A 25,941-nucleotide genomic window follows, 5' to 3' on the forward strand; every position below is an offset into this window, starting at 1 on the left:
AGTAAGACCAAAAGGTTTGTAATTAATTGTTCTGATGCAGACATCAACTTTTTTCTTTTTAAAGGTTTTTCAAAAACCTTTAATGTCATACTGGCGGTTGTACAGGTGTTTTGGGTTAGAAGGCCAAGTTATACAGGAAATATTACTGAAAAGAAACAACATTTCAAAGTTCCAAGTTGAACGAAGAAAAGCATCTACTAAATTCTTAGTGGCTCGGCTACGAACACCACATGAAAATCATGTTCAAAATACCAACACGAGATCTTTTTCAAAATATTATGATTAACAAGAGCAAATTCGGAAAAGAAGTTTCCTCAATACACAAAGAAGACAAAACAGATATCATGAATCACAGACCGAGCAGTGAATAAGTTAGCTTAAAGCGGTTAACGCCTTAGAGAGGAATATATAAATAAGTCACTTACTGGCATCATTAGACATTTTGCCGTCTCGTAAACACGAATAAGACCACAAAAAAACACTAACAATCTCAAGAGGTATTGAAGTAGATTAGCTCTACCAAACAAATACCAAGAATGGAGAAAATTTCAGTCGAGTGATTTATTCAAAATCCGACAACAGCACGACGTCTGCATGATTTGCATGTCACGCAATAATCTGCTATCGAACAAACATGTCTGTGTGCAATATCTTACTTAATTTTCTGTTAGCTGTAAAATATAATCCGTATAATCCTCTGTACTTAAACTTGAACAGCGCTAATAATTGTTTTCATAGGAAAATAAGTCCATACAAAGCACAACTTGGAGTTCTTTAGTCTCCTGTGTATAACACACAGTTAACTTAATTTCAACCATGTGTCCTTCTTGACATAAAACAATTGTTTGTAATTCAGGTGATAAAGCGAGAAAAGAATGTGCTGTGATTAACTGTCGTCGAATAGAATTACTTGAAATAGCTACAACTTGTGTGGTTCAGGCACAGAAAAAGTAGGAATAGAAAATGTAAGTGAATTTAAAAGTACACCCTGCTGGCATACGAATTCTTTAAACGTAAATTTAAGCCTTTTTCAACAGTTTGTTCGAGAACAGAAAGATAACCATATACGGCATTCTATCCCATGGTCTCTTTCACCTTTAAATTAATTAACAATTTTACATATGTTGTGGCTTTCCTTTAAGTTATGGCTTCTGAAAGAACCTTCCCTCCACGGCTTGAGATTTTAAACTTTATAGGCTTACTTCACGGCAAGAACTCAGTATTAACAACAAGAAGCCAACCAGGACGGCGGGAAAAAAACCCACAGCAATCACTACTCATGTGAAGTAGACTCAAAATATAAGAACAAAACACTTTAGTGCACAGTTCACTTTTGAAGAGATTAAATAACAATTTTGGCCAGTTTTCGCAGTTGAAAAGCGAAAAACCGAAAAAAAAAAAAACCCTACGCTTAATAATTTGGCAACATTGCAGAAATCCGCTTTTAGTTTCCACTTCTTTTCAGATAGTCATCGAAAACGACCATAACTAGAATTATTTTTAAGTATATCAAATATTTGTTATAATTAATTAAGTATAGCACTCCTGTTTAGTAGTGTACTTACGTGTGACCTACAAAGCAAAATGAAATTGGAACAAAACTTAAGATATTACTCTGCGTAAAACAATTTTCACATTAAAGTCTACATCATCGATTGATCTCTTTCTTCTTCATTTAAAACTTTCATTTACGATGCCATTTTCTGACGACAAATTGACGCTAACCATTATCGACTTCTTCTGTTGTGCTATCTTGCTGCTTGAATTCGCCGATTCTTGTTGTAGTTTCTTTTTCTTTAACAGTTGTTTGTCCGTCTTTGGTAACAGTCACTGTCTCCTTCTCTAAAACAGTTGTCTCTCCTTGTGTTTGCGTTCTTTCTGTTACAGTTACTGAAGTGAAGCTGTTACTGGTGCTGAACGCTGCTGAGGCAGGTGATAGGAAAGGAGAGGACGCCGGGGGAACACCTCCTTCCGAACCTTGAATACCGGCAGCATGCATTGCTTTGACTCGGGCTAACAATCCACCACCTCCACCCCCACTACTCTTCTTATCATCGGACCCTCGGCTTCCGAGAATCCGGCTCAAAAAGTTCGTGCTTCGGATCGCAGTGATGGCTCGCCTCCATTTCCTTCGCGCCGTAAACGCTTTGAGACGGTCGGTCTTCAGTTTTTTCCCTTTGCCCTTCTCGATAGTGAACCAGCGATGTTTGAGTAATTGATCGACAGTACTCCTCTTGTTTGCTTTAAGCACAAGTAGACCGCTGATAAAGTCTTTAGCTTCATCTGAGATATCATCAAAGACAGGATCGTCAAAGTCCCACTCTGCCAGTTGGACGTTCGTCAGGGTCTCGGCATCAGTATCCCCCATAAACGGCGATAAACCACTCAGCAGAATATATGCTATGACTCCAACGGACCACAAGTCCGTAGCAGGTGTAATACGCTCGTATGTAATGACTTCTGGGGCAACAAATTCTGGTGTTCCAAACATAACCTTAAGGTTTTCCTTCGGGTTGTACTTCCTCGCCAGGCCGAAGTCGATAAGCTTGATTTGTTTACTGTCCGGTCTAATAAGCATGATGTTTTCGGGTTTGAGATCTAAATGGAGAACTTCTCGCTGATGCAAGTGCTGAACACCTTCCATTATCTGTTTCATGTAATGCGACACTTCTATCTCCGAGATGAACTCATCTTCTACCACCTTCTCAAACAGCTCTCCACCCGTGACAAGATCCATGACGAGTATCATCTCTGTGGGTGTCTGGAAGAAATCTTGAAGCCGAAGGAGCCGCCTGTGCCGAACAGAACTCATGATCTCTGCTTCGTGTATGACGTCTTGTCTGTCCTTGGGCGCAGTACATTTGATGAACTTGGCGGCATAAGCGCGTCCCGTTTTATTGTCAATACACTTGCACACAACACCGAACCGTCCCTTGCCGAGCTCATCTTGAACAGTGTAGTACTTCGTGATCTTTTCCTCTTTTGGGGTCATCGTTCTCTCCTCAGCTTCAGAGCCAGACAGTTCGGAGAGTTCGGACTCGCTCGCGGTTTCATCGTCCGTTGAACCCGTGTCGATAAGCAATCGTGCACTACTCGATACTTTACCGTGAGGATTTTTGGCCACAACCATGTATTCGCCTGCGTCAGCTGCTGTGCCCTTAGTGATGATAAGTTTGCAGTTGTCGTTGTCATCGTACAGGAATGTGAGTTGTTTACTTTCCTTCAGTAGCTTCCCGTCTCTATACCATTCCACTTCCGGTTCAGGGTTACCGCTGACCTTACATTCAAATCTGGCGGCGCTGTTCTCTATGATCTCGCAATTCGTCAGGTGTTGAATGAAGACAGGGGGGCCTAGTGGCATACCATCTACATGGGAAATAAGATGAATGATTAACAATGGATACGTGTGTGTTACACAATGGCACGTATGGCGGCAAGTACTGATTGGGCTTAAAGAAACAAACACGTGATAGTTACACGTGGTCAACGCGAGACTTCAGAGACATAGGGGAGAAAAGTCACGAGAAGCTCAGCACAAGTGGCTCCAGAAACAGTTTCAATTTGAAGGGAGGAAAAGGCGCGACAAGGAGTGGGTGAAGTAGAGGAGAGAAGGCAATTTGGAGGGGAAGTAAAATTCACGTTATTTCTCAAAGCAAGACATACAGGAAACAACCCACGACATTCATTCTTGGACGAATTAAAAGAAGAAAAAGGTGCTAATTTCCCTTCACCGAGTTGGTACAAGGTCAAACATACAAGTAATAGGAAGAAAGGTAGTGATGAACACAGAGAAACAAGTATACCATAATAAAACAACTCGTAACAGAAAAAGATCATTAAAGAAGGATTTCGATGCTGATGTGTGGGTCACAAAGGATGTGTTTTATGACCTCTGACCTCTGACCAGCTCAAAAAGAGAGAATAACCACAGCTCCAGTCTGGTCCGTACAGTGACTATAGAACATTTTGTCAAAATCAATACTATCAATTTCAGCGCGTTAGAAGAATAAAAAAAAGCTTTTGTATCAGTCAAGGATTAAAAGTCAGATAAATAGGTGCATTTCCCTTAGCGTTTGACCCACGTGTTCGCGTGGGTGTTCAGATCATGTAGGAATAAAGAAAGTCAGGAAGCAAAGTGAAATAGGATTGCATTGCAACCATCGCTACGTGAAAGAAGGAAAAAGAGAGGAAATCGTGGGCACAGTTTCCCACACTTAACGAAAAAGGATCTTTTTTTTTTCCGGTTATCTTTCTCGTTGCGAGCGCAATACAAAAGTTTGCTAGGATACACCACCAAGTTCTCAACACTAAATGAAGATGCCATTTAAGAGGAACATTTAGGAGAATAAATAAACTATCTGAAAGTGAACTGGTCATTATACAGCACTCAAAGATTTTTGACGTGACAAAATGTGACGTGTTTATAGAAAACACCACATGCTACGAAATTAAGCAGCTTAGAATAATTAGCGACTACATCAATGAGATTTCACAAAATATTTAAAAAAGCATCTATACTCTAAAAGAGAAGCAGTGCACTCCTTTTAAAAGTATTCAGGAGTTAACAAACTGAACAAGAACAAGAAAACCTTTTTTGGGAGTAACAGAGAGCAGAACAGAAATCTTGCCAAGGACGTTATTGCGATAACAGCACTCGAGATAACCCCCAGGCATTTATCTACTTCAAACAAAAGACAACGCTGATGAAAGTAGACAGATAAAAGTGAAGAATAAACAAACTGAAAAACAATGGAATGATTTAAGTAAATATTATCAGCGTGTTTCTTTCCCACAACGTGACAGGCCAGGGTTTGACTATTATTCCACACAACATGATAAGTAAAACATTTTCCAAATGGAATCAAATTCAATTAAACATTTTCTTGGTCAAATGAATTATGCAAACTAATCAGAGGGCGCCTTTCATGTAATAATTATGAAACAGGTCTTAAGTAAACGAGAACTTTCTCTCAAGACATCGCAGCCCTATCAACACCCTAAAATGTAGAGCACGTCAACAGGACATGAAAACCGGAAAGATTAGAGAGAAGAACAGAAGCACGTAGATTATCTCCAACAAAAAGAAACAGCATTGGAAATCATAAGCCGACATAATAAACTAACTTGACATCTTACTCTCGATTATGAAAGAGAGTTACATTGTGCAACCCAAGGAATGCAACACAGCTGACATGTAATTAGACACTTTTATCTTCAGGATAACCCTTTTCCGAACCGGACGAAAATATTTGACATTTTAAAAAGCATCATCATTATTCTTACAGAGTAAGATGAAATAGATGACGGGAAAAAAATAAATAACGTTTGTAGGCAATCGTCATTTTTCTGCCACAACCACAAAGCTCCGAAAATTTAGTCTGGGTAACGAGAGGCGTTTGATTACCAAACGTAGTGCCAGACAACTTTAAATGTTACTCATTTAACTTATTAACACGATACGCCGCAGAATGATTTCACGGACGTCGATAGAAGCGTGAAGCTTTTTCTAACAGAGAAAATTCAAAGTACTGAACTAAACACGTTCACATACGAAACACAACTAAGAGAGTATTTCAAAGGCATAATTCATGGAATATACTCATTAAATTCAGCGCGGGTGGGAGCCAGATGAGGACGTTATAGCTATGATGAATGTTTAAGCGAAAATTGTTCACATATACTTGTAGTTCCGACAATAACGTTTCTATATGTTAAATGCAAAGTTACACGCTTTACACGAACCTGTTAAGGTGCTTTTGATGTCTTTACGAGTTGAAGAGAATCTCCTGGCCAACAGAATGCTATGATTCATGATTACTTCACATGGAGTGACAATCAGTTACTGCGCGCAATGAATAACTTAGATACTAACAACCACAGAAATTGATAACAGCATCTGTACCAGTCTCCACGACCGCTTAAAACTCACGCGAGACGTTATGATTGCTTAAATGAAGGAAAATTTTCAGTTTCTTTAGGGGGTGAATACTGACTCTGTGTTAAAAAGATTGATCACGCAAACGTCAAGTAAGGCTTCACTGGCACCAGACACATTATAAAATGTATTAGGTTCTCGAAACTTCGACAAAAATTCGCCCGCCTTCAATTAACATATGAAATTTGACACTTTTTAAGTGTCAAAGTACATCAACAATAAGACCATTATGAAGTAATTTTTCTTTTACTTATTGTCAGAAACAGTCTTCAAAAAAAACACCTTGGCATTTAAGTGTAATTAGACAAAAATGCGGAGGGTCATGAAGTAATGAGAGAAAGTAAACTGTTTCAAAATCTGTTTGCCTTCTTTCGACGAAGAGTCGTATAATTGAAAGCGAACGAGGATAAAAAAAAGTTACACTCGAAAAGTTGTTTCTGGATTAAAAAAGTACCTGGCGAACAGCTCTGTGAGTTATAAGAGCGCTTAGATTCCAAGTATTAGGAAGGAATCACAGAGGCGCCACAAGCACTTTATATCAAGACATTTATTCACAGGTTTTATCCGAGATTAAAAGAAGAAAAAACAGCTTTTTATCAGGATGTGTAAAAATAACCTTCAGAGCTAAATATGGATAATCCAATAAAAAATATACAGTGATCCAAGTGAAGGTTGAAATGCAGGAAAACAGACCGGATATTAAATGTGACCTTTACTAACTGCACTATAACTCGTCATGAACTGGTGTTGATACTTAGCAGAACTGAGCTAAGTTTGCGTGTCGAAAAACCAAACTGAAAAAATCGATATAGCTGGGAGTGTTAGCCGTTGAAATTTTCCTTGAGATATTCATATATCAACGTCACTGCACCCCAAAAGGAGACATTGTAATCGTTACAAATAAAAAACGGTTAAAGCGCTAGAGCGGCCGTGAACTCTTGAGTCAAAAAATAAAAACAAAGCTGCGACATAAAACCTACACGGAATAGAGCCTATGTTACCCCTGAATCGTCTACGACTACAGTCAACTGTAACACTTACAAAGTTCCATCCACAGCGGTTCTCTCAATAAAAATTAACACACTCGACCAGTTCCGGCAGGGTCACCTTTTCTGGAGCGCACAATATCTGGATGAAGTACGTGGTTGTAAGAATAAAAGGAATGATGATTTCTAGAGCAAATGTTTTAAGAACCATATTTCCAAAATAAGCAAAAATGTAGAGAAAATAACAACACTTTAAGGGGATGAATACTAATCTGTCAGGCGCAAAAGAGTTTTGCGTCTTCTGTCATCGCTTTGTCATCAACTGTAAAGAGCTCAGTGGAAAGAAGTGAAGAAAGCGGATTTAAAAAAAATCGCTTTTTCAGAAAAGCGCCTTGAGAAAGCGGATTGAAATAATAGTGGATTCTGAAATTTGACTGACAAGTGAGAAAGAAATTGAGAGGCCCACTTGGAACAACAGACTGCCGGTGAACATGACAAAAAGCTGGTTCCATTTAAGTGCTCCTGATTGAAGTATAATACCTCTTGGCAAACAGGATCAGATTCAGCCCGAAAAAAAAGGCGGTAAGAAGGAAGGACGAGATAGCCCAGCGGTACTCCCGTTAAGATAATGCAATGTTAAATGGCGATCGACAACACAACACAACACAAACCAGACGAACGTGATTACAACGCGTGGATCAGGAGTGCTATACTTACGGGCTTCTGCCCGAGACATCGGGCTTCTCCTGCCACTCAAGGCGGGACTTCGGCGACCCGAATAACTCAGGCCCCGTCTTTCTGGTATGAGGCTATCACCTGCTGAAAATTTCTTCGGTTCCTCCTTAGATACCTCCTTCTTGAATGGCTCCTTCTTCGTCTCCGCTTTGGCTGCTTTCTCCTGAACTTCCTCCTTGGCCTTCTCTTCTTTTACCTTCTTGAGGAAGCCACCAGGTTTAGAGGCGGCAGCTGCGCCACCGGGTTTGCCTCCTCCAGCCATCAGCCCACCAAGGGATCCCATTCGGCTCAGAGCTCGCAAGGCATTCGCTGTTCTCTACAGGGAACAAATACAGAAAACAGATCAGTTTTTGGAACATGTTTTGGTCTAGATTGCCTGATCTTCGTAGGTGAGAAAATGAAGTGATATACGAAGTGGAGGAGGGGGGTGGGGTAAGGAAACAAGCAGTCAAAATGAAGGACTGACATAACTAAAGAGGAGCGAGAATGTAATTTACTATCAGTCCCCAAACACTACAAAAATAATTACCTAACGCATTGCAAAGACAATTTTGAAAATTGACAGACACTTACCGCCCAACGACGGCGCGCAATAAATTTCTTCAAGTTTTCCGTGCTGAGCTTCTGAGCCTTAATTGTTTTGACTTTCTATTAGGGAAAAGAAAAGAAAGTAAAAGATAAGTACATCTTAAAAAAAAATGCCAGTGAAGTTGCTTTCTAAGTTTTACGCATTATAACAATAACTAAATTCTTTTATATTACTTTTACAGTTTAGATGGAGAGCACGACAGCAACTAAGCTTGTAAAAGTTGTCCCGCCTAAGGTGGGATAATAGCGAATTTTTGTAAGTTTTGAGGGTCTACCAAGGCAGAGAAATCACGGGCGCGTACTAGACGGGTATTTATCCTATCAACGGAAAAATGGAACCGTAATAGCAGAGGAGGAGGGGGAAGCGGAAAGAGGGAGGCTTAAGATTCCAATGACATACTCATGAGATACGGGAATCTACAAGCAAAAAATCTGCTCTCTTACCTTCAACCAATCATGGTTCATACAATTGAAAACATCATTTCTCTTCCTAAGAATGTAATACCAAATATCCATTAGCTAGGTAACATCATGAAGATAGGGTCTGTAACAAAACTTCTAGGTTTATGGAAATGTTGTTCTAACGGAATAAGTGTTTAGGTGTGTGAACTCCTTCCCAATCTGCTCGAACGTTGATAAACCTATAGCCAAAATATCACCGTCACGTGAAAATCGAATGCAGATATGCAGGCTTCCTGAATATGGAAGTTTTTAAGCGGACCTTTCTTTCATGTTCGAGATTGTGAACTCACGTCTCGTTGTCATGGTATCGATTGTTAAGTTGACTTTGAAATGAAATAAAGAAGTATTTAAAATTACTGACTCGGGACTTCTGATGAGCAGTTCCTCAATAAACGTTTTGGACATGTCTGACACGACGTCAAAAGCTTCGTCTTCAAAATCCCACTCAGCAGTGGACACGTTCTGTATGGTCTCGTTGTCATCGTCTCCCATGAAGGGTGATAGACCACTCAGCCTGTAAATGGATTTTAAAAAAATCAGAAAAGATAACATTGTAATTGAGTGACAATCTGACATCACTACCTAACTTCGTTTTTGTCTTTTAGGCAGGTGAAGAAAAGGAAGCAACAATTGAAAGACTCGTAACCATACAAAATCACCCTTGAAAAGTTATGTTTAACAATACAAGGGTGAGCTAAGACAGAAAGGGAAAATAGAAAAATCATACTCACAAAACGTATGCTATGACGCCCACACTCCTGCAGAAGAAAACAGAAAAAGAAAAAAAGGGACACCTTAGATCAGTTGTGTACCAGCCTTATAATGGTGCACAGCCATGTTTTTATATGAAGCAAACAAGGATTAAGAATCATTCTTACCACATGTCACTGGCTAGGCTGATGGCTTCGTAACTGATCACTTCGGGCGCTAAAAGTACGAGAGAAATATTTTGAGTAAGTAACTACCAGGAATGTAGAAATATCCAGGATGGCACTCATTTCAAGTCTAATGGAGAGGTTACCTCCTATGGCCTCTTATTGACTAAGGTTATTAAGTTAAGCTTATAAATGCCTTGTTTTCTTACCTACAAATTCGGGCGTACCACAGGCCACTTTCACGGTTTTGCCCGGCTCAAGTACACGCGCCATTCCAAAGTCAATCAGCTTAAGATCCTCCTTACCATCAGGACGAATCACACAAAGCACATTCTCAGGCTAAGTAGAAAGGGAAGACTTTAGTATGAACCTCTGAAGGTAAAACTTTAATAAAGCTCACGAGGCTGTTCAAATGAAAGCTTCTGAAATGCACTTTCATGTGTTACTGTTTATTACTTTTATTAATATTAATTTGTGACCACTGAAATTCAATTTCTTTAATCCTAATGCAGCTCTTTAAGATGACTTTAGGAAATTCCCCTTACCTTAAGATCCAAGTGGACAATACGTTTCCTGTGCATATGTTCCACGCCTTGCAGTATTTGCTTCATGTACCGCACAACCTCTTTCTCAGTTAAGTTATCATCATTACAGACTTTCTCAAACAGCTCGCCTCCAGAGATTCTAATAAAAGGCACAGCAGATATGACAATATTTACTATCTTCTCATTCATTTTCAGTAATGAGCTGAAAGAAACAATACTTATCTTAATGTATTTTGTTCGGGTTCATTACAATATACTGACATTCACTAAAGACATCAACAATTCAAATTCCTATAATACAAAAACTGCGATTTCTCGAAAACCATTAACATCAGATCAACTGAAATATGTAACAAAATTATCTAAGTTTAGGTCTCATTCTCGCATTGTTACCATCTTTCCTTGTTTCCCCCATCCTCTACTTTTTATCTCCCAGTAAGCAGAATAACTGTAATAACTAATTTCACTCACAGTTCCAAGACTATAATCATCTCCTTTGGTCTCTCGTATGCATCATGGAGGTAGATCAGCCGTTTACTGTGCAGTTTATTCATGATAAGCATTTCTGCCAGAACTTCTTCCCTTGACTCCTTGGTGATTTTTAGGAACTTGGCGGCGTATTCCGTCCCGGTGCTTTTTTCTTTAACTTTTTTGACAACTCCAAATTTACCCCTGGGAAGTAAAGATAGTAAATATTTTAAAAGAAGGAAGATCTTGGCGGAGAGGAGGAAAGAGACAGAAGACGAGGAAAGCTTCAATATAAAACTCTACAACTATCTGTTGAAAAGTCCTGCAATGTTACGATTGGACAACCAAGTCCTTCGGAAAAGCAAATGCCAATCACAACAGACAGTTGCCATCTCACTGCAAGTACGTACGTTTGTTTGTACCTGAAGACACGATTGGCTGACTCCACTGACGTAAAATTTCATGGTTAAATTCAGACACAGGGTAAAATGATAAAAATACAATAAGACCACATAGAGATAAAAGAAATGAACCTTACTTTCCCAGTTCTTTCTGAGAAACGTATGCATCATCAAATTTCTTATCCGTCCGCAGGGAGATTGGATCTCGAAGCGGAAGGTCAAGGTCTTTGCTTTCTACGTCACTGTCTCCATCACCGCCATCGTCTGGATAGAGTAACAGTGTGTTAATAGGTACGAAACATAAGAGTTTTACTATCATTATTACGGAGCAAATCCGAAACAAAACCAAAACAAAACTGAAATCCTTGTGTGTGACCATTCAAATGAAAGCTACATCTAATTACATGTACCTTCATATAGTAATGTTTATCCTGTTGTAACAGGTGGCACGAACTCAAAAGTCTGTGATGAAACCCTTGTGCATGACCATTGAATGGATAGCGACTGAATGGTCTTTTTTTTCCTTTCCGAGCGTTTAGTTACTTACCTTTCGCTACACCTTCATCACCACCTTCAGCGATGTTGTTTTCATTTACATCTCCTCCCACTGAAAAGAAGAAAAATGAAAAATACAAGATTAGATTAGTTTTTCTTGTACCTCTCGAGTGAAAATGAAAATAAAAAAAAAATGTACTTTTCCGTTCCATGGCATTTATATTTCATAAATAATACACAAGTTACGAACTCTCACATAACATATTTCCGCCAATAAAATATCACCAAGTCATGACACGTGATAAGGAAAGTTTGATCTGAATACGCGTTCCTTATGTTGGTGATTCCATCTGGCTCTAATCATAAAACAGGTTACAGTCTTATTTGTGATTTCAAAAAGAAGAACTTGGTTTCGGCTCAAAACACCATTCTCACCTTTCACAGTCAGAGTCACTGTGCACTTGTCCTCCCCAAAGTCGTTTTTCACCAGGCAGATGTATTCTCCTTCGTCGGAAGTTTCAACATTTTCAATCTCTAGCTCGGAGAAGTCCTCTTCAATTTCTATAAGCACTCTTCCTTCATCCTTTAGCTCTTTTTTGCCTTTGTACCAAGTTCCAGTCGGGACGGGATTTCCAGAAATTTCACATTTAAAAGAGACCACATCCCCAACGCTGACCGTTTGAGACTTGGGAGCTTTGTCGATTTTCGCTGGAGCTGGAAAGTAAAACAGGCAACATTATCATCGGAAGACGGAAACTAAACTTGAACCAAATATCAACTGTGTAATAATTGTATTCGTGTTGCTCAAGTATACTTCAGCTATGGGATGGAGAGGAAATTTTGACTGATAGACATAATCCAAACTTTTATTGCAAACAATTTAAGTATGAAGGCAAGAATTAGTCGCAGCAGGTCAAATCACACAATAAAGTTTGTTTGGAAGCCATGAAATCAGTTCCCGCGCTTCCTCGCGTTTTCACCTCTCGATATCATTATATCATCGGTCACAATACTGATACAATTGTGCGAATTCACGAATCGTCGACTTAAAACGCGAAGAAGCATTTAAATTCTTAGAAATCTCGAGTAGAATGAGACATTTATATTGCGAGAAAAGGAAAAAAAATCACAATGAAGACTGATTTGTGAGTTGTCTTGATGCAATTATTTCGATTATCACACTAAAAAAACAAAAAAACATGTTAAGTGTTTTATCCACTTATCGTAACCTCTCATTATATTTACAATGAATCACCCATAAAATTATAAACAAATGGTAACAAATAATATAGGAAAGCACTTTTGTCTCGTAAAAACCAACTTATCAAAATCATCATCACTTCAACTGAAACTTCAATCAGAAACTTCAAAAAGACATCATAGCAAATTAGCTGAGAGGAATTGTACGAGGTCAACCGAGTGGAATGTTCATCTTATCGTATAACGCGACAAAAATTGCAAGAAAAAATAATATCAAATCGACAAGTCAAAATAAAGTCAATTTGATTTATGAAGAGTTCAGGAACTTGACAATTATAAAATGACAGAAAAGTCTGAGGTTCCCTAATCAATGGCACGGCAAATATACAGTAAGCGAGCTAACAGTTCAACAAATTAAAATAATTTTTCAATGCTACACAAGCCTTGACATCAGTCGACGATGGATGGGTATTATTACTGTTTAGTAGAAGCCAGTGATGTGATCTTCTCCAGTTCAACAGAATGTATGATCTAAAATTAAGGAAGAAGGCGTCTGGATATGTTACTACTCTTATTTTAAACCACCTGATGAAAAATTAATGTTAAGTTAAAACATCGAACAGAATTTAGGCTGTTTAACATTTTCAAGGCTATTTTATCATGACGTATAACATTGGAAAATAGGTAAATGAGTGACGAGCTGAACAGAGACATCTTTGAATAGACCTGAACCACAGTTGAGGAGACTTTGGTGTCACTTGCATTATAGTGAAGTTGAAAATACTTACATTTCTATTCTTACATAGCCGTCAAAAATCAGCACGATATTCAAATAAAATTGTTCATAAGCTAAATCGTAAATGAAATGCCAGAAAGGTTCCTTCAGATCTTCAAGGGCTGATCAGTCATTTCGTAACAGTAGCGCTACCGAAGGTCGCTGAGTGTTTGGTTTGCAACGCCTGATAAAAGCACGTTAACCACACTCTGCTTTTGACGGCCATCTAACGGCGCTATCCCCTCAGCCTCTAAGGCTCCCGTGATGATGTTTTCAAATAAGCCCTCGAAAGTCGAAAATGTAATTTTGCATTTCAACATACACCACGACTCGTCGATTCTGTCATACGGCTTGTTTCGAGCCTTAAAGAAGTTAAAAGTCATGTCACAAATCTAACACATTTTGAAAGAAAAACTAAGGTCTCATCTGGTGGGTTGTAATGAGCTGAGCCTGTCCCTTGCTACACGCAGTAATGTCGGTTATACTGTGAATGTGAAGAACAGATGATCATCCAAACGATCGTGTTTACAACGCGCCATTTAAAACGTAAAAAGTGACCTTTTCAAGTAATGGATTGATGTCATATTTGTAGCACGATTCTAAAATGACAACCTATGACTTACACTTCTTAGTGGGCATCCTCCAGTTAAAACAGATACAGGATAAATAACAGTATCGAAAAGAAAAAAAAATCGCGCTGCTAGAAACAGTGCTATGTACTAAAGAGATTTTGACCGATGATTACGGGGTGTAATTTATTTATTTTGATAGGCTGGTATAATGAATCTAAATTGCCGAAAAAAAGGTAACCAAAGATAAAAGGACCGAACGAATGCCGCCAAATTAGCATGTCACGCAAGAAACATATCAACAACACAGATCTGTTCAGCTAATTTCAACCCACGTCACTCGAATCGCTATTTTATCACGGTAACTAATACATATCGAGTGTAAATGGAGGAAATAAGTGTTTTACTTCCTTCTTTAAACTTAAAAACAGTTATTGGAGGAAATTTGATTCTTTACATTTGCTGAAGATGTTTCAGATTCAATTCCATTGAGGTCACCAAAAGAGGCTGTTTACGAGAAGTGTATCTCAAGTAGCAACTCACGCAAGCCGAAAAACATCAGCATACTGCCAGGTCTTAAGTGTCAGCTACTGTTAGGCCAACAAATGAACAGCCTCGCAATTTGGTGGAGGCTATAATGTAAAGTGAATGTAACAAAGGGAGTGAAAGTTATCTACAGAAGGATCAACATTCCTTTTAAGGGTGGCGCGACTATCCGGAGACGGCAAATCGTGTGGACAAATTATACCAACAATGTAACGTAATATCAGTTGTATTTTACATCTCGACACCGCAAGTCAAAGCATAAACTGTAGCTAAGTTCTTCAAGTAGTTGTGTGTGAAGAAATCATGGCATAATAAATGTTGATGTTAATGAACGAGGCACCCTGCCGTTGAGCTTAACTTAACCTTCACATGCTTGAAATTTAAACCACGAACGTCCAAGTACTTGTCACATGGATGAGAAATTAGCCTGCCACTCAGTTCAGAGTCTCCGTGGTGTGGGCATTAAGTGAACACTTAATATAAAAGAACGAGCAGATTGAAAACAAGGCTCACTGTCGTTTAAATGTAAAAACAACAATAAAACGTCAAAACAAAACCAAGGCTGCCTGCGGAGCAAAAGAGACACTGGTCGAGTAAATGGAGCATTTCGATTGACCTCAATTATTGACTAATGATTTAGAAGCATGCACAAATACTAACGTTGATGTACAATTTTGGAACGATTGATCCCATGTTGCATCCAGAAGGAAGTATCGTGAGAAGAGCAATCAAAATGTAAAGACCAAATTTTACTAATAACTGAACCCTAATTACCGAGCTTTGAAGTAAATTTGCTTGTTAAAAATAACCCGTGTACATTCCTGCGACACTATTTGCGCTTTAAATAATTATTGTATAGCGTATCTATGAGTTCATCATAACTTCTATGACAGGAAAAATTTTGATGACACTTATTAGTCAACCATAAAAAAACCGCAAAGAATACAAAGATCAGTTTGACGGATAAGGGACTTACCATTTACTATGAGCTCGGCACTTGTGGTAGCCATTCCGTTTTCATTCTTGGCTGTACATTTGTATTCTCCTTCGTCTTCGGCACTTGTTTCGGAAATTTTCAGAGTAACAAGGTCTCCGTTACTGAGAAAATCGAATCTTCCCCCTTTCTTGATTTTGTCATCATCTACAAACCATTCTATGTCTGGGAAAGGGTCACCTTCCACTCGACAGCGCAGACTGGCAGGTTGGCCGACACACACTTCGATATCTTCAAGTTCCTCTGTAAACTTTGGCTGAGCTGTGGGTAGAAGTGATATTTTACAGTTACAAACGACTTTGTTTTATGTTTGAGTGGTCCAATATCTGTCCAATATCTTACCTTTGCAAATGACCTAATCAAAATTCAAATTAGTTTGCAGATAAAAAAGTTCAAAAGATGGTACATTAGAATTGCATTCTATCACTTTACTTTATCCTATAAGTAATACAGTATTGGAAAAATCCTGGTTGTCACTGTTGGATGTCCGCGCCATTAATTCAAGAAAGTCAAGGTCTCTCAGAAACTATTTTCTTCAGAACCTACTGCTACCAAAATAATCAACTAAAGAAGTTTTCAACGAGAAAAATCACAAAAAATAACTGCATCTCTGTTACCTCGTCGCCTTCTCGGTCGCCCTTCGTTTCGTTCGTCCGCCGAATGCTCACGAATTCGCGATGTCCTTTCGTATGATCGAGTTTCAGAAGCTGATGAAGACCCGTAACTCCGCGAAGACGAAAGAGTTGACCGTGAAGACATTTGAAAGCCGACTCAATCCGAAAACAGTTCGCGCCTTTATTAAAATGATGTACTGTGACTCCAACTAACACAATTATTTTGAATCAAATAACACCCTATCGAGAATAGAGCATAAATATGTAATTTCCACCGATGAGCGATGTGAATTCCACTGCATTAATCACTTGCAGATGGAAAACAGAATTATCATAATTAATATTCCCAGTGATTCTGAACCAACGAGACGCGACCGAAGAATAAGGATGTTAACAAAGCATACTATTGTTTGAAACAATAACTTCAACAACGCTTAAATTGATTGCCGCATTAGCGTTTCAAAGTACCCTGCAATTGAAGTCTTGTGATTTTTCTGTTTTAAAATTTACTTATTTCTTTTATCATAACCCATCCCACGGAGCCGCGGGATCCTTGGAATGTTCCAAGAGCGACAGTCGAGCCAAGTTTTAAAATACTTTAAGAACACCACTATGTATCACTTCAAAATGAGTAGAAATTGTCAAGATTCATCGCAATTTAAGATTAAGCTTTTTGAATTTGTAATTGAATCCTTAAACAAAGAATACCTCGACGAGCGTGACTGGAGAAAGGAGAGACCATAGAGCTGGCTTAAACTTTTTTTTTTACGTTTTTTGATTCAGTATTTAGTGTTTGTTTGGAAATATACAAAGAAACAAGGTGAGGGGATCAAAGCTATTTTTGGCCGGCAGGTCACGTTGTGCAGACTTGCCTGATATATCGAAAAGCGCTTAAACTTAAGATTACTACTACTTAGATATCTTAAGGTTAAGAAAACATCACCTGCACTCATTTGTATTTATTATCTAATCGTGGGCTGGATATATCAATGAAAAAGCTATTTACCTTCCCCAGTTTCTTTGAGCCGTTGCAGCTCCGGTTCAGACGCTTCTGAACTCAAATCTTGTGCAATATCATCTTCTAAACCAGCTTCCAGCTCAACCTGGACTTGGGCGCCTGTAATCTGGTCGTCAAAACCTCTTTCTAGCAACCAGCTTCCAGGAACCCAGCCCTCTTTGGTTTCTCCATCTTTGACGGTTTGCACGAAGTAGAGATCTCGGCCTGAGCGGAGCACTCGTACTTGTTCACCGCGGCCGATTACGCGCTCGCGTGTATCTCGTTCCAGTGTTTCTTCCGACAAGTGGTAGGTGCCTCCTAGTTGAATGTTCTACAAGTAACAATCACACGTGAACATGAGCTCCTCATTGCATTTTTCAACCTCTTCAGTGATCAGCTGACAAGCACACGCCTCCCCATGGCCCACTGAGGCAGACCACGTTGTAAAACAGAACATTTCCCATAACAGAAATGTGCCGAAAGGGACCACACCCAATCAGTCAAACAGCCCCAGTATGCAACTAAATTATCCCTGAAAATGCAACGAGCGAATGGCAGGTTCCTATGTTACTTAAAAAAAGAGAAGAGGAAAGCAGCAGGATACGAACCAAAAAACTACGTCACGTGATGATATTGTATCATTTCACTTACCAGGCTTTGAGGTTCAGGTGAGTCCGGTGGTGTGATGGCCACATACTGTTTTTCGAGCTCAGCGATCAAACGCGAGTAAGAGGGACTAGTGATAGTTTCTTTGACTGTGGTCACCAGGTTCCCTTCAGTGGCTGAAGTACTTGGCAACTGAACTTCAAGTTCACCAAAGACCAGAGATGGTGTAACAGCAGTGATTGATGATTCTGAGAGAGTTAAACGAAATGTGAGCCGACGAAACGAAAAGAAACGAAAATAAAATAGAGGTTTTAAACTTGAACTCACTTTCACTCAGATGTAACAGCCTTTTGATTTCTCGAACCCAGACCTGTTTGGACCACTCGGTCTTCGTCTGAAATAACAGAGGCAAAGGTAAATAAAGAAGCTTTATATTAAAAAAAATTCGCACCACTTAAGACTTGACACAAATGCTCATATTCTCTTGGTATCGCTCTAAATCAAAGTGCTCTGTGAGCAAACTCGTGAATTGACACATGATTTTTTAGATTATGTTTAATGTTATCTGGTTTAGGGAATTTTGTGGTTGATTGTCATATCTAGAGTACTAGCAGTAGTTCAGTGTTCGCTAATGTAGCAAAGAAACAAAGTAACGTTGGGATAAGAAGGCATTACAATTGAAATGATCATGCTATTACATTTGACAAGGTGGATGATGTCATGTGTTTTAAACGTCTATCATTTTTGTTTCTGGTTCAAAAGAAAAGGTTGGAAGTAAATGTGGGTGAAAAGTGAAATTTACTGTCTTTCGTTGTAAATATTAGAAAATCAAGGCAATACTGTCTTAATGAAAACATTAACGATTCCCTCTTTCTCAAATGAGACAAACGGGAACGAGTTTTGAGTGATATAACTAAGCCAAGCCTGCCACCGTCATTTTGGATCTCCGCCTGGGTAGATTTAGGTCACGTGCTAGGCAACGTATGATCAATAACAAGATAGAATTTCATTTCAGGCCTATTTATCAATTTTGTGGTGTGTAACTTTCGCATTTTAGTACGTTGTTTGTATGTTGAATCTTCAAATTGTCTTGAAACTTAAAAGAAAATTGTTCTTTAAAAATTCACTGAAAATCGGTAGCTAAAATTGTTTGTTTAGGTGTTATCTGATTTTCGTGTTAACTTGTTATTTCGTCAGTCGCCAGCATCTTTTGTTGCTTCTCACAGGAAAAACACACGCGACGAAACGTAATGATCAATTTTGTCCTCAATCTCACGCTATAACAGAAAAAGCTTTTGAACATCTGTAAACTCCGAGCGCTTCGCAGTAAGTGATATTTTCAATGAATCTTCGGATTGTTTTCAAGTTCAAGGACTGTAAATTACAATTTTATGAAAAACGAAGGTTGTTCTGTTATTTCAGTGTGAATCCTCGCATGCCTGCCAGTCGCTGGCGCCGCTTGTTGAAACTAAAACGAAAAAAAAAACTCTTTTAAGATTATCATTGGCTTCTTTTTCACCCCACCACTATTCTTAGCAACAAAGGTCGCCATTTCGTCTGTTTATTGCTCGCCAGAAACTATAAAATGCACTCAAAAGCCTAAAATCTAAAAAAAGTTTACAGGAATCGACCAATCGAGCGAGCGAGCGAATGGTATTCCCCACATCGTATCTATAACTCGCTCTTGCGCATGCGCGCAATTCACGAGTTAAAAAGGCTCTGTATTTAGATGCGGCATTGTGAGTGCAACAAAATAATTGTAAAACTCTATCACTTTCGACTTACAAACGACTCTTCACTTAACACTGACGAAAATTTCCACTAAAGATGTTGAACTCTCAGGCACCGTAACCATCAAGAGCCCTTTTCAGGACCACCCTAACCCAGACGATTACAACACATGACTAATAAACGGTTTTGGCCTTCTCCCTCGAACAATATTTACTAAGCAGCTTTATCATCTTACCTCAAATGTGTGAAGTACAAGAGCAGTGGCCATGGAGGTACCCACCCACACCATGAACTGACGGGCACCTCCTTCAACATGTTCAGTCAGACCAACATTACCACTTGTCAGCTTAAGAATAAGAGTGTGGGTTATTAAGTGACAATTTTAATGAACGACAACAGAACCGTGTTATCAAGTAGTTACTTAAACACATGATGGAATGAGTTTCAGTTCTTAAATTACAACAATAAATCTTATGATCAACCTAATAGCAAGTTAAAATAAAAAACAACGAAGAGGATGAAAGCGGAAAAGTAAAACAAAGTAAGGATTGTGATTACAGCATGGCTTGGGCCTTGTTTCTAATTGTTTCTATTTGTAACCTGTTGGACAAAATATCGATGGGGACTTGAAAGTTCAAACAGTCGTTATATCAAACCTTCAGCATGTTTTTAAAGATGAATTTTCTTCCTCCTTCTTTTCTTTTCGTGTTGACGATTCCTTTCTCGAACAAGAACAAGTCCCGTTCTTTTCCTTTTCCTCGAGCTTTCTCTTCCCAGAATAAGACCACCTCCTGCAAAATAAGACGCACAACATCTTCAATACTTCATGTAAACAGAGAAGATTTATATGAAAGTCTTTACGAAGCTTACCTGGCGGATTAGTCTCCCTAGATTTTCAAGAGGAACCTCACCCTGCAGATTGACAAATAAACCAATAAGGAAATAACATTGGATAATTTTCTTGTGAATCAAGTAAGGCTGTCCATCAGACGGTCAGTGAGTAAATCAATACATCAGTCGGTCTGTCTATCCGTTCGTCGTTCTGTTGGTCAGCTAGTCAGTGACGGAAAAAAAAATTTAACACAATGCAAACGAACGTGGGACATAAGTACCATGGATAAATATTATATCTGCAAAAAAAAAAAAAAAAAAAAAAATACATACACACAGTGAAAGGAGAAAGATGTAGATGTTTGCACAGGTGGTGGTGACTGATCGGTGAAGTTCAAGAATCGCATTTTTTGAGCGTCGAGTTAATTACTCACATTATATCCTTCGATGTGGAATTTTTGTGCTGCTTCATTTCCTCGTCGGGATAGACTGGCTAGGAATTCAAGAGCCGTCTGTTGAGAAGATAAAAAATGGAGTTATGAACTTCAAATCGTTGGAAGACGTAAAAAGTATGGTCTTTACAAGTTCCATGCCCTCCTCCGTACCGATGTTCCTTTCGAGGAAGGGGGGGATTGGGGGGGTGTGGGGTGAGGGGATGGGTTAAGAACCTGACAGAGGGAATACGATAGTTAATTATTCTTTTAAACTCTTATCGACGTGATCAGGTTTATGCAAGAGTCCCGATGATTAGTGATGACCAATGTATTTCTTTCTAGTTCTATAGAAACCACCGTTGACTGGGTTTATCTTGGCAGAGTTAATTGTGGCTTAATAAAAAAACAAGGGACTTACCTGAAAATCCGAGTGCTGCAGATTCGCACGTACAGTGAACTTGAGCAATTCCTTTGGTAAAAATAACATTAACACCGCTTAGAATGTACATCGATTTTCCCTTCGCCTGGATGCATACCGATACAAAAGACTAGACGTAAAAAATATATAAATATATAACTATAAAAAATAAAAACAAAAATAAAAACAGCACCAGAAGGTAGTATATAAAAATACGAAAAAAGTTTAAGTATTTGCTTAAGGCTCTACAACTTAGCAAAGACTTCTGTACTCCAAATCAATGTTAGGTACTAGGTATTAGCGATCATTCTCTCTAACCTTAAGATGCAGGACGTATTCATCAAGGCGCTGTGCTGGTTTTTTAAGGTACTCTGAGAGAGAGATGACATCTTTCGTGTCTTCTTGGAACTCCTGTTGATGTTGGAATAATTATTATTCAAAAGATTCGGCAAAAATGTGAACTAGCATTAGTTTAAAAACAGTTAATATTCAAATTTTTTTAAAAACATTAAATGTACTTCAAACTAAAAATGCAATTGGCGTGGGTTTATTTGTCGCATATTATCTATGTAAATTAATCTCTGTACAAGTGAACCACCGGAATGAAATCTTATTAACGAAAGTGATTATTTAAGAGAAATACTCACCGTCCAAAACTCTTGCGTTTCCTCACTCTCCAGCTTTTCGTTTGCCAGCGGCCTTCCCTCGAGGAACTTGATGTACATTTCAAATTTTGGTTTCTAAAAATTACACGAAAATAGCAACAGATATAATCAAGATGTTGCTCGTATTCATATTGAAGGTTATAACAAAGCCAAGTGTACAAAGATAACTTAGTGTCGAGGAGAGAGACTAGCTAAAAATATTTCATATGTTTTACGGCAATATAACTTACGTGTCGTACAATAACCTTTGGAACGTCATCTGGACTCTTTGCACAAGCCTCCAGTTCGTGCAAGAATAGTCTGAAGAAAGAATGGATATATCATCAGAGAGACAATAACAAACAACGAATAGCAAGTGTTTTAGCGGGATGCTTAACTGTGACGTATTTCACCTTCCAAAAGTCAACGGTTCAACTCCACGCAGACTACAAATATGTAATTCTATTGCAGCAGAGCAATGGCATATTAAATGACGTGAGTCGGAGAGAGTTAGAGGAAAAAGTAGCATGAAATTAATACCTTGTGTGAAATCCGTATATTTCCTTGATATTGGAAAACACAACATCCTCATGTTCAACAACTTCTTCAGGAATATCAGCAGCATCAAGTTCAGCTAGGTGACTCTGTACAAACCACACGAAACAGATCATCCTTCACGAGAACGGTTTCTTGTATATTCAGTGACAACAAATCACGACAAAAAGAGATTTAGCAAATACAGGGGGGGGGGGGGAGGGGGCTAAGCGAAGGTAAAATTTATTATCAACTACGGAAGTCTGCAGCTCCGGTAGAACAATTACGCCTATATAAAATGCTTGTGCATCACAGGTGTTTCTCAGCGGAGCTTTTGGTTGATGTAATTTATTGAGGTAAGAAAACCCCGACACACCAAACTAACTGATTGTTAAACAGGATTCATATCACCTTTGATATCAAACTCATAGAAAGTCATCTGTTCCTTACCTCAACAACAGTTCGAAGGTCGTTAACATACTGCCTTTCAGATTCTATCAGTTCGTTAAGCACGAATCTATGAGAGCAAATCGTAGTGTAAGATATTTAGTCCATAAAAGATAATTGAAAAATTCTCGAAGCTTCATTTGTACTGTAGGGAGGAAATTGACACCAAACATTCTCAACAATTCTTCACTTACTCTCGCTGATTAAGTGCTTCCCTCTCTTTCCCTTTAGCAGTCTTTGGGGCCTTCTTCACATCCTCTTCAGGGGCCCTTATGATAAAGACCCTTGGTAACCACCCGACGGCGCCGGTAGGAATAACGCAGACCATCGAGCTCTCCATGCCTACGTCGTCAAGGATCTCTAACATGTCACCCTCATTTACCGAGACCTCATCGGGGGACTGGGCCGTGTAGTTGGTGATACATACAAACTTTTGTTTCTCTCCCTGAAAAAAGGGCCAAAACTTATGAATTTTAAAATCAGAATAAAGTAAGGAAGAAGAAAGTTAAAAACAATCTCCATGTTGTAAAAGGAGAAATTAAAAAAACTTACTATCACCGGTGCGTCTGTGGTTTCATCCCTGAAAAGTAAAGTATCGATTAGTTGCATTAATCCAAAATTTTTGTGCAGTTAACTGACGGCCGTCACCGCTTTAGTAATCATCCTGAGAAAATCGACTAAGTGATGAGACGAATGAAAGACATCAAGGCAACTTTTGAGCCGTATATGCCGTCTTTGTGCGCTTAGAAAGCCAGTGATAACCCATCAAGCTGAAAACTAAAATCAAGTTAAACATGTGACCAATCTTAATGTACTCTTACCCGTCTTCGTCTCTTTTCAGGCATGTGTGACGTACAAATCCAATCTCTGACCCACGTGACACTCGTCTGACCAGCCAGAACTCAGGTCGGCTTGTATCTAGTACTTCAACTTTGTCGCCCCTCTTAAGAAATTTGTTTCCAGTCTCTTCTGAATAGAAGTCCTCGATGGCTGTGTACAGCTTGAGCGTCAGAACCTGGGAAGCAAGTGAGGGAATAAAACTATGATATAACCAAGTATTATCTTCACAAAGATTTATGCACTAAAGTTTTCTATAACTCTTCAGTGACTTAAAATAATTTTTTTTTTAGGGAAGATGAAATCTTCTCGCAAGATGAATCATGGACCAAACACTGATTGACCTAATATTTAGTAAGTGTATATAACTTCTCTCAAAATTCCCTAATCAATGAATATCGACTCCTTCTTCCCTTAAGGTGACTAGCATCTAATTTCTCCACACAGTCTCGGCCCTGAATCAAACATTAAGGTCATGAGAATAAAGTAAATGATCATCAACTGTTAAACACCTTCTCCTTGCTAGTGCCAAGAAAAGGAATGTAAAAATAACAGAATTGTGAATATGTATACTGATATACATATACCGATGTACATATACTGATAAACATATACTGATATACAAATACGGATATACATATACCGATGTACATATACTGGTAGACATATACTGATAAACATATACTGGTATACATATGCAATATGCATATTGACGTTGTTTGTAAGGGGTTAATCAAACTCTCACCTCTTCAACTCTTGAGAGGCCTGAGTTCTTACGCGGAGGTTTTCCTCCAGCAAAGGGTGGCAGCTGATCGGCTCCTAAAATGAAGGAAACGAATTAGCTCTTTCTTTAATCTTAAAGGGTATGAATAAAAAGGTGAGCAGAGTTTCCCTTCTAAGAAAGAATTTTCAGATAATCAACAAATTTAGGTGCTGAAATGGGCTGAAATTTATGTGGCGCTGCACATCTTAGTATCAGTTGTTTCCTCAAGACTGTAAAATTGTGGTCTGGAAAGTACGGGTAAATTTTAAAAGAAAAATTGCATGTTTTTGTGCGGAGCAAAGATGATTTCCTCGGAAATAAAAAGTTCCAAATACTATTCGCAGCCTAATTCTGATGTAATCCTACTTCTCATATATCTTAAACAATCCTAGTTACTACACAATCTACCTTACACACCTTCAACAAATAACATTCCAGTAGAAGACACTTCTCCCAGAACGTTTTTGGCGACCACTTTATACGTTCCAGCATCTTCAAACTTGCCTTCTGTTATCAGAATAGAGAACAAGTCTTCCTCCTGCAAAACTTTGATGTGTGGAAACTGTTCATCACTGATCTCTTTTCCGTCTTTATACCAAGAGACTGTTGGAGCAGGTTTTCCGCGCACACGCACATCAAACCTAGCTGCACTGCTATCTTCGATAGAGCGATCGGTCAGCGGCGCTGTGAATGAAGGCGCTTCACCTTGATTATGCCCTGATGGAAAGCAAATGCAATATTCAGTCCCTAAATGGAGGTCTGGTCCAGTTTCTTTCACTAACACGACATTTGTTTACATTGGATATAATAAAAAATTTCAATAAAAACATCGGACTTGCTATTCCATGTCTGTTCATTCTGAGTTATGTCGACGTGCTACCGAACATCAGAAGCGTCTTTATTTTGTCTTTGAAAAGACAATTTTAATACAATGTCTTTTCAAAGTCATCATAAACTTCAACGAATTATCATTTGAGGAATATTTGAGGCACATAACCCCAAAACAAAATTCTATGATTTGGCACCATGCACATTACCCTTTGACATTTACCTTTAACCAAAAGTTTTGCTTGACAGGCAACAGATCCCCCCATGTTGGAAGCCACACAACGATACTCGCCCTCGTCCTCCACGGTCACTTTGTTGATAAGAAGGGAATAGTTTCCACTCTGCGAATCTTTGATAAACTTCACTCGAGAGTCTTCCTTCACGAGCTCTCCGTTCCTGTACCATGAGACTTTCGGTTCCGGTATGCCCCTTGACTTGACAGTAAAGTGTACAGTATCCCCAACAAAGACATCGCTGTTGCTAAGCTCTTGTTGGAATTCTGGCTCGCAGACACTGTCACGTGATCTCCGACGTTCCATACGGGCGTTAAACTTTTCAAGTTGTTCGTCATCTTGGGATGAAGATTCTGACATTGATTCTAATATGAAAGAAGGACAACAACAATCAGAGGCAAAATTAAGGGGCAATTAGCGTGAAAAATGTTACAAGAACAACTCTGCAAG

At 38.8% G+C, this 25,941-nt stretch overlaps 1 protein-coding gene across 8 annotated transcripts in view; it reads right to left on the minus strand.

Annotated features, from left to right (window-relative positions):
- Window positions 1-25,941, minus strand: part of LOC113679141 (obscurin) — a 97,779-nt gene that overhangs the window by 5,317 nt on the left and 66,521 nt on the right. For 7 of the 8 annotated variants that reach the window (XM_089194837.1, XM_089194834.1, XM_089194836.1 and 4 more), the window contains 33 exons: window positions 25,482-25,856; window positions 24,848-25,147; window positions 24,413-24,486; window positions 23,652-23,845; window positions 23,383-23,410; window positions 23,025-23,275; window positions 22,834-22,900; window positions 22,390-22,493; window positions 22,101-22,170; window positions 21,853-21,945; window positions 21,524-21,616; window positions 21,206-21,256; window positions 20,788-20,865; window positions 20,393-20,434; window positions 20,179-20,313; window positions 19,758-19,868; window positions 18,119-18,185; window positions 17,837-18,039; window positions 17,195-17,516; window positions 15,557-15,835; window positions 11,926-12,204; window positions 11,543-11,602; window positions 11,133-11,259; window positions 10,598-10,798; window positions 10,127-10,265; window positions 9,791-9,920; window positions 9,585-9,633; window positions 9,438-9,464; window positions 9,068-9,220; window positions 8,689-8,734; window positions 8,230-8,304; window positions 7,639-7,972; window positions 1,726-3,366 (listed from right to left, as the gene is read on the minus strand). In XM_089194837.1, the coding sequence (XP_089050963.1) occupies window positions 1,726-3,366; window positions 7,639-7,972; window positions 8,230-8,304; window positions 8,689-8,734; window positions 9,068-9,220; window positions 9,438-9,464; window positions 9,585-9,633; window positions 9,791-9,920; window positions 10,127-10,265; window positions 10,598-10,798; window positions 11,133-11,259; window positions 11,543-11,602; window positions 11,926-12,204; window positions 15,557-15,835; window positions 17,195-17,516; window positions 17,837-18,039; window positions 18,119-18,185; window positions 19,758-19,868; window positions 20,179-20,313; window positions 20,393-20,434; window positions 20,788-20,865; window positions 21,206-21,256; window positions 21,524-21,616; window positions 21,853-21,945; window positions 22,101-22,170; window positions 22,390-22,493; window positions 22,834-22,900; window positions 23,025-23,275; window positions 23,383-23,410; window positions 23,652-23,845; window positions 24,413-24,486; window positions 24,848-25,147; window positions 25,482-25,856 (6,198 nt within the window). The remainder of the gene's footprint in view (window positions 1-1,725; window positions 3,367-7,638; window positions 7,973-8,229; window positions 8,305-8,688; window positions 8,735-9,067; window positions 9,221-9,437; window positions 9,465-9,584; window positions 9,634-9,790; window positions 9,921-10,126; window positions 10,266-10,597; window positions 10,799-11,132; window positions 11,260-11,542; window positions 11,603-11,925; window positions 12,205-15,556; window positions 15,836-17,194; window positions 17,517-17,836; window positions 18,040-18,118; window positions 18,186-19,757; window positions 19,869-20,178; window positions 20,314-20,392; window positions 20,435-20,787; window positions 20,866-21,205; window positions 21,257-21,523; window positions 21,617-21,852; window positions 21,946-22,100; window positions 22,171-22,389; window positions 22,494-22,833; window positions 22,901-23,024; window positions 23,276-23,382; window positions 23,411-23,651; window positions 23,846-24,412; window positions 24,487-24,847; window positions 25,148-25,481; window positions 25,857-25,941) is intronic. The other variant, XM_089194835.1, reaches the window with a different exon arrangement.

The sequence above is a fragment of the Pocillopora damicornis genome, chromosome 14 (assembly GCF_964200805.1).
Source record: "Pocillopora damicornis chromosome 14, jaPocDami1.2, whole genome shotgun sequence".
Taxonomy (NCBI): domain Eukaryota; kingdom Metazoa; phylum Cnidaria; class Anthozoa; order Scleractinia; family Pocilloporidae; genus Pocillopora; species Pocillopora damicornis.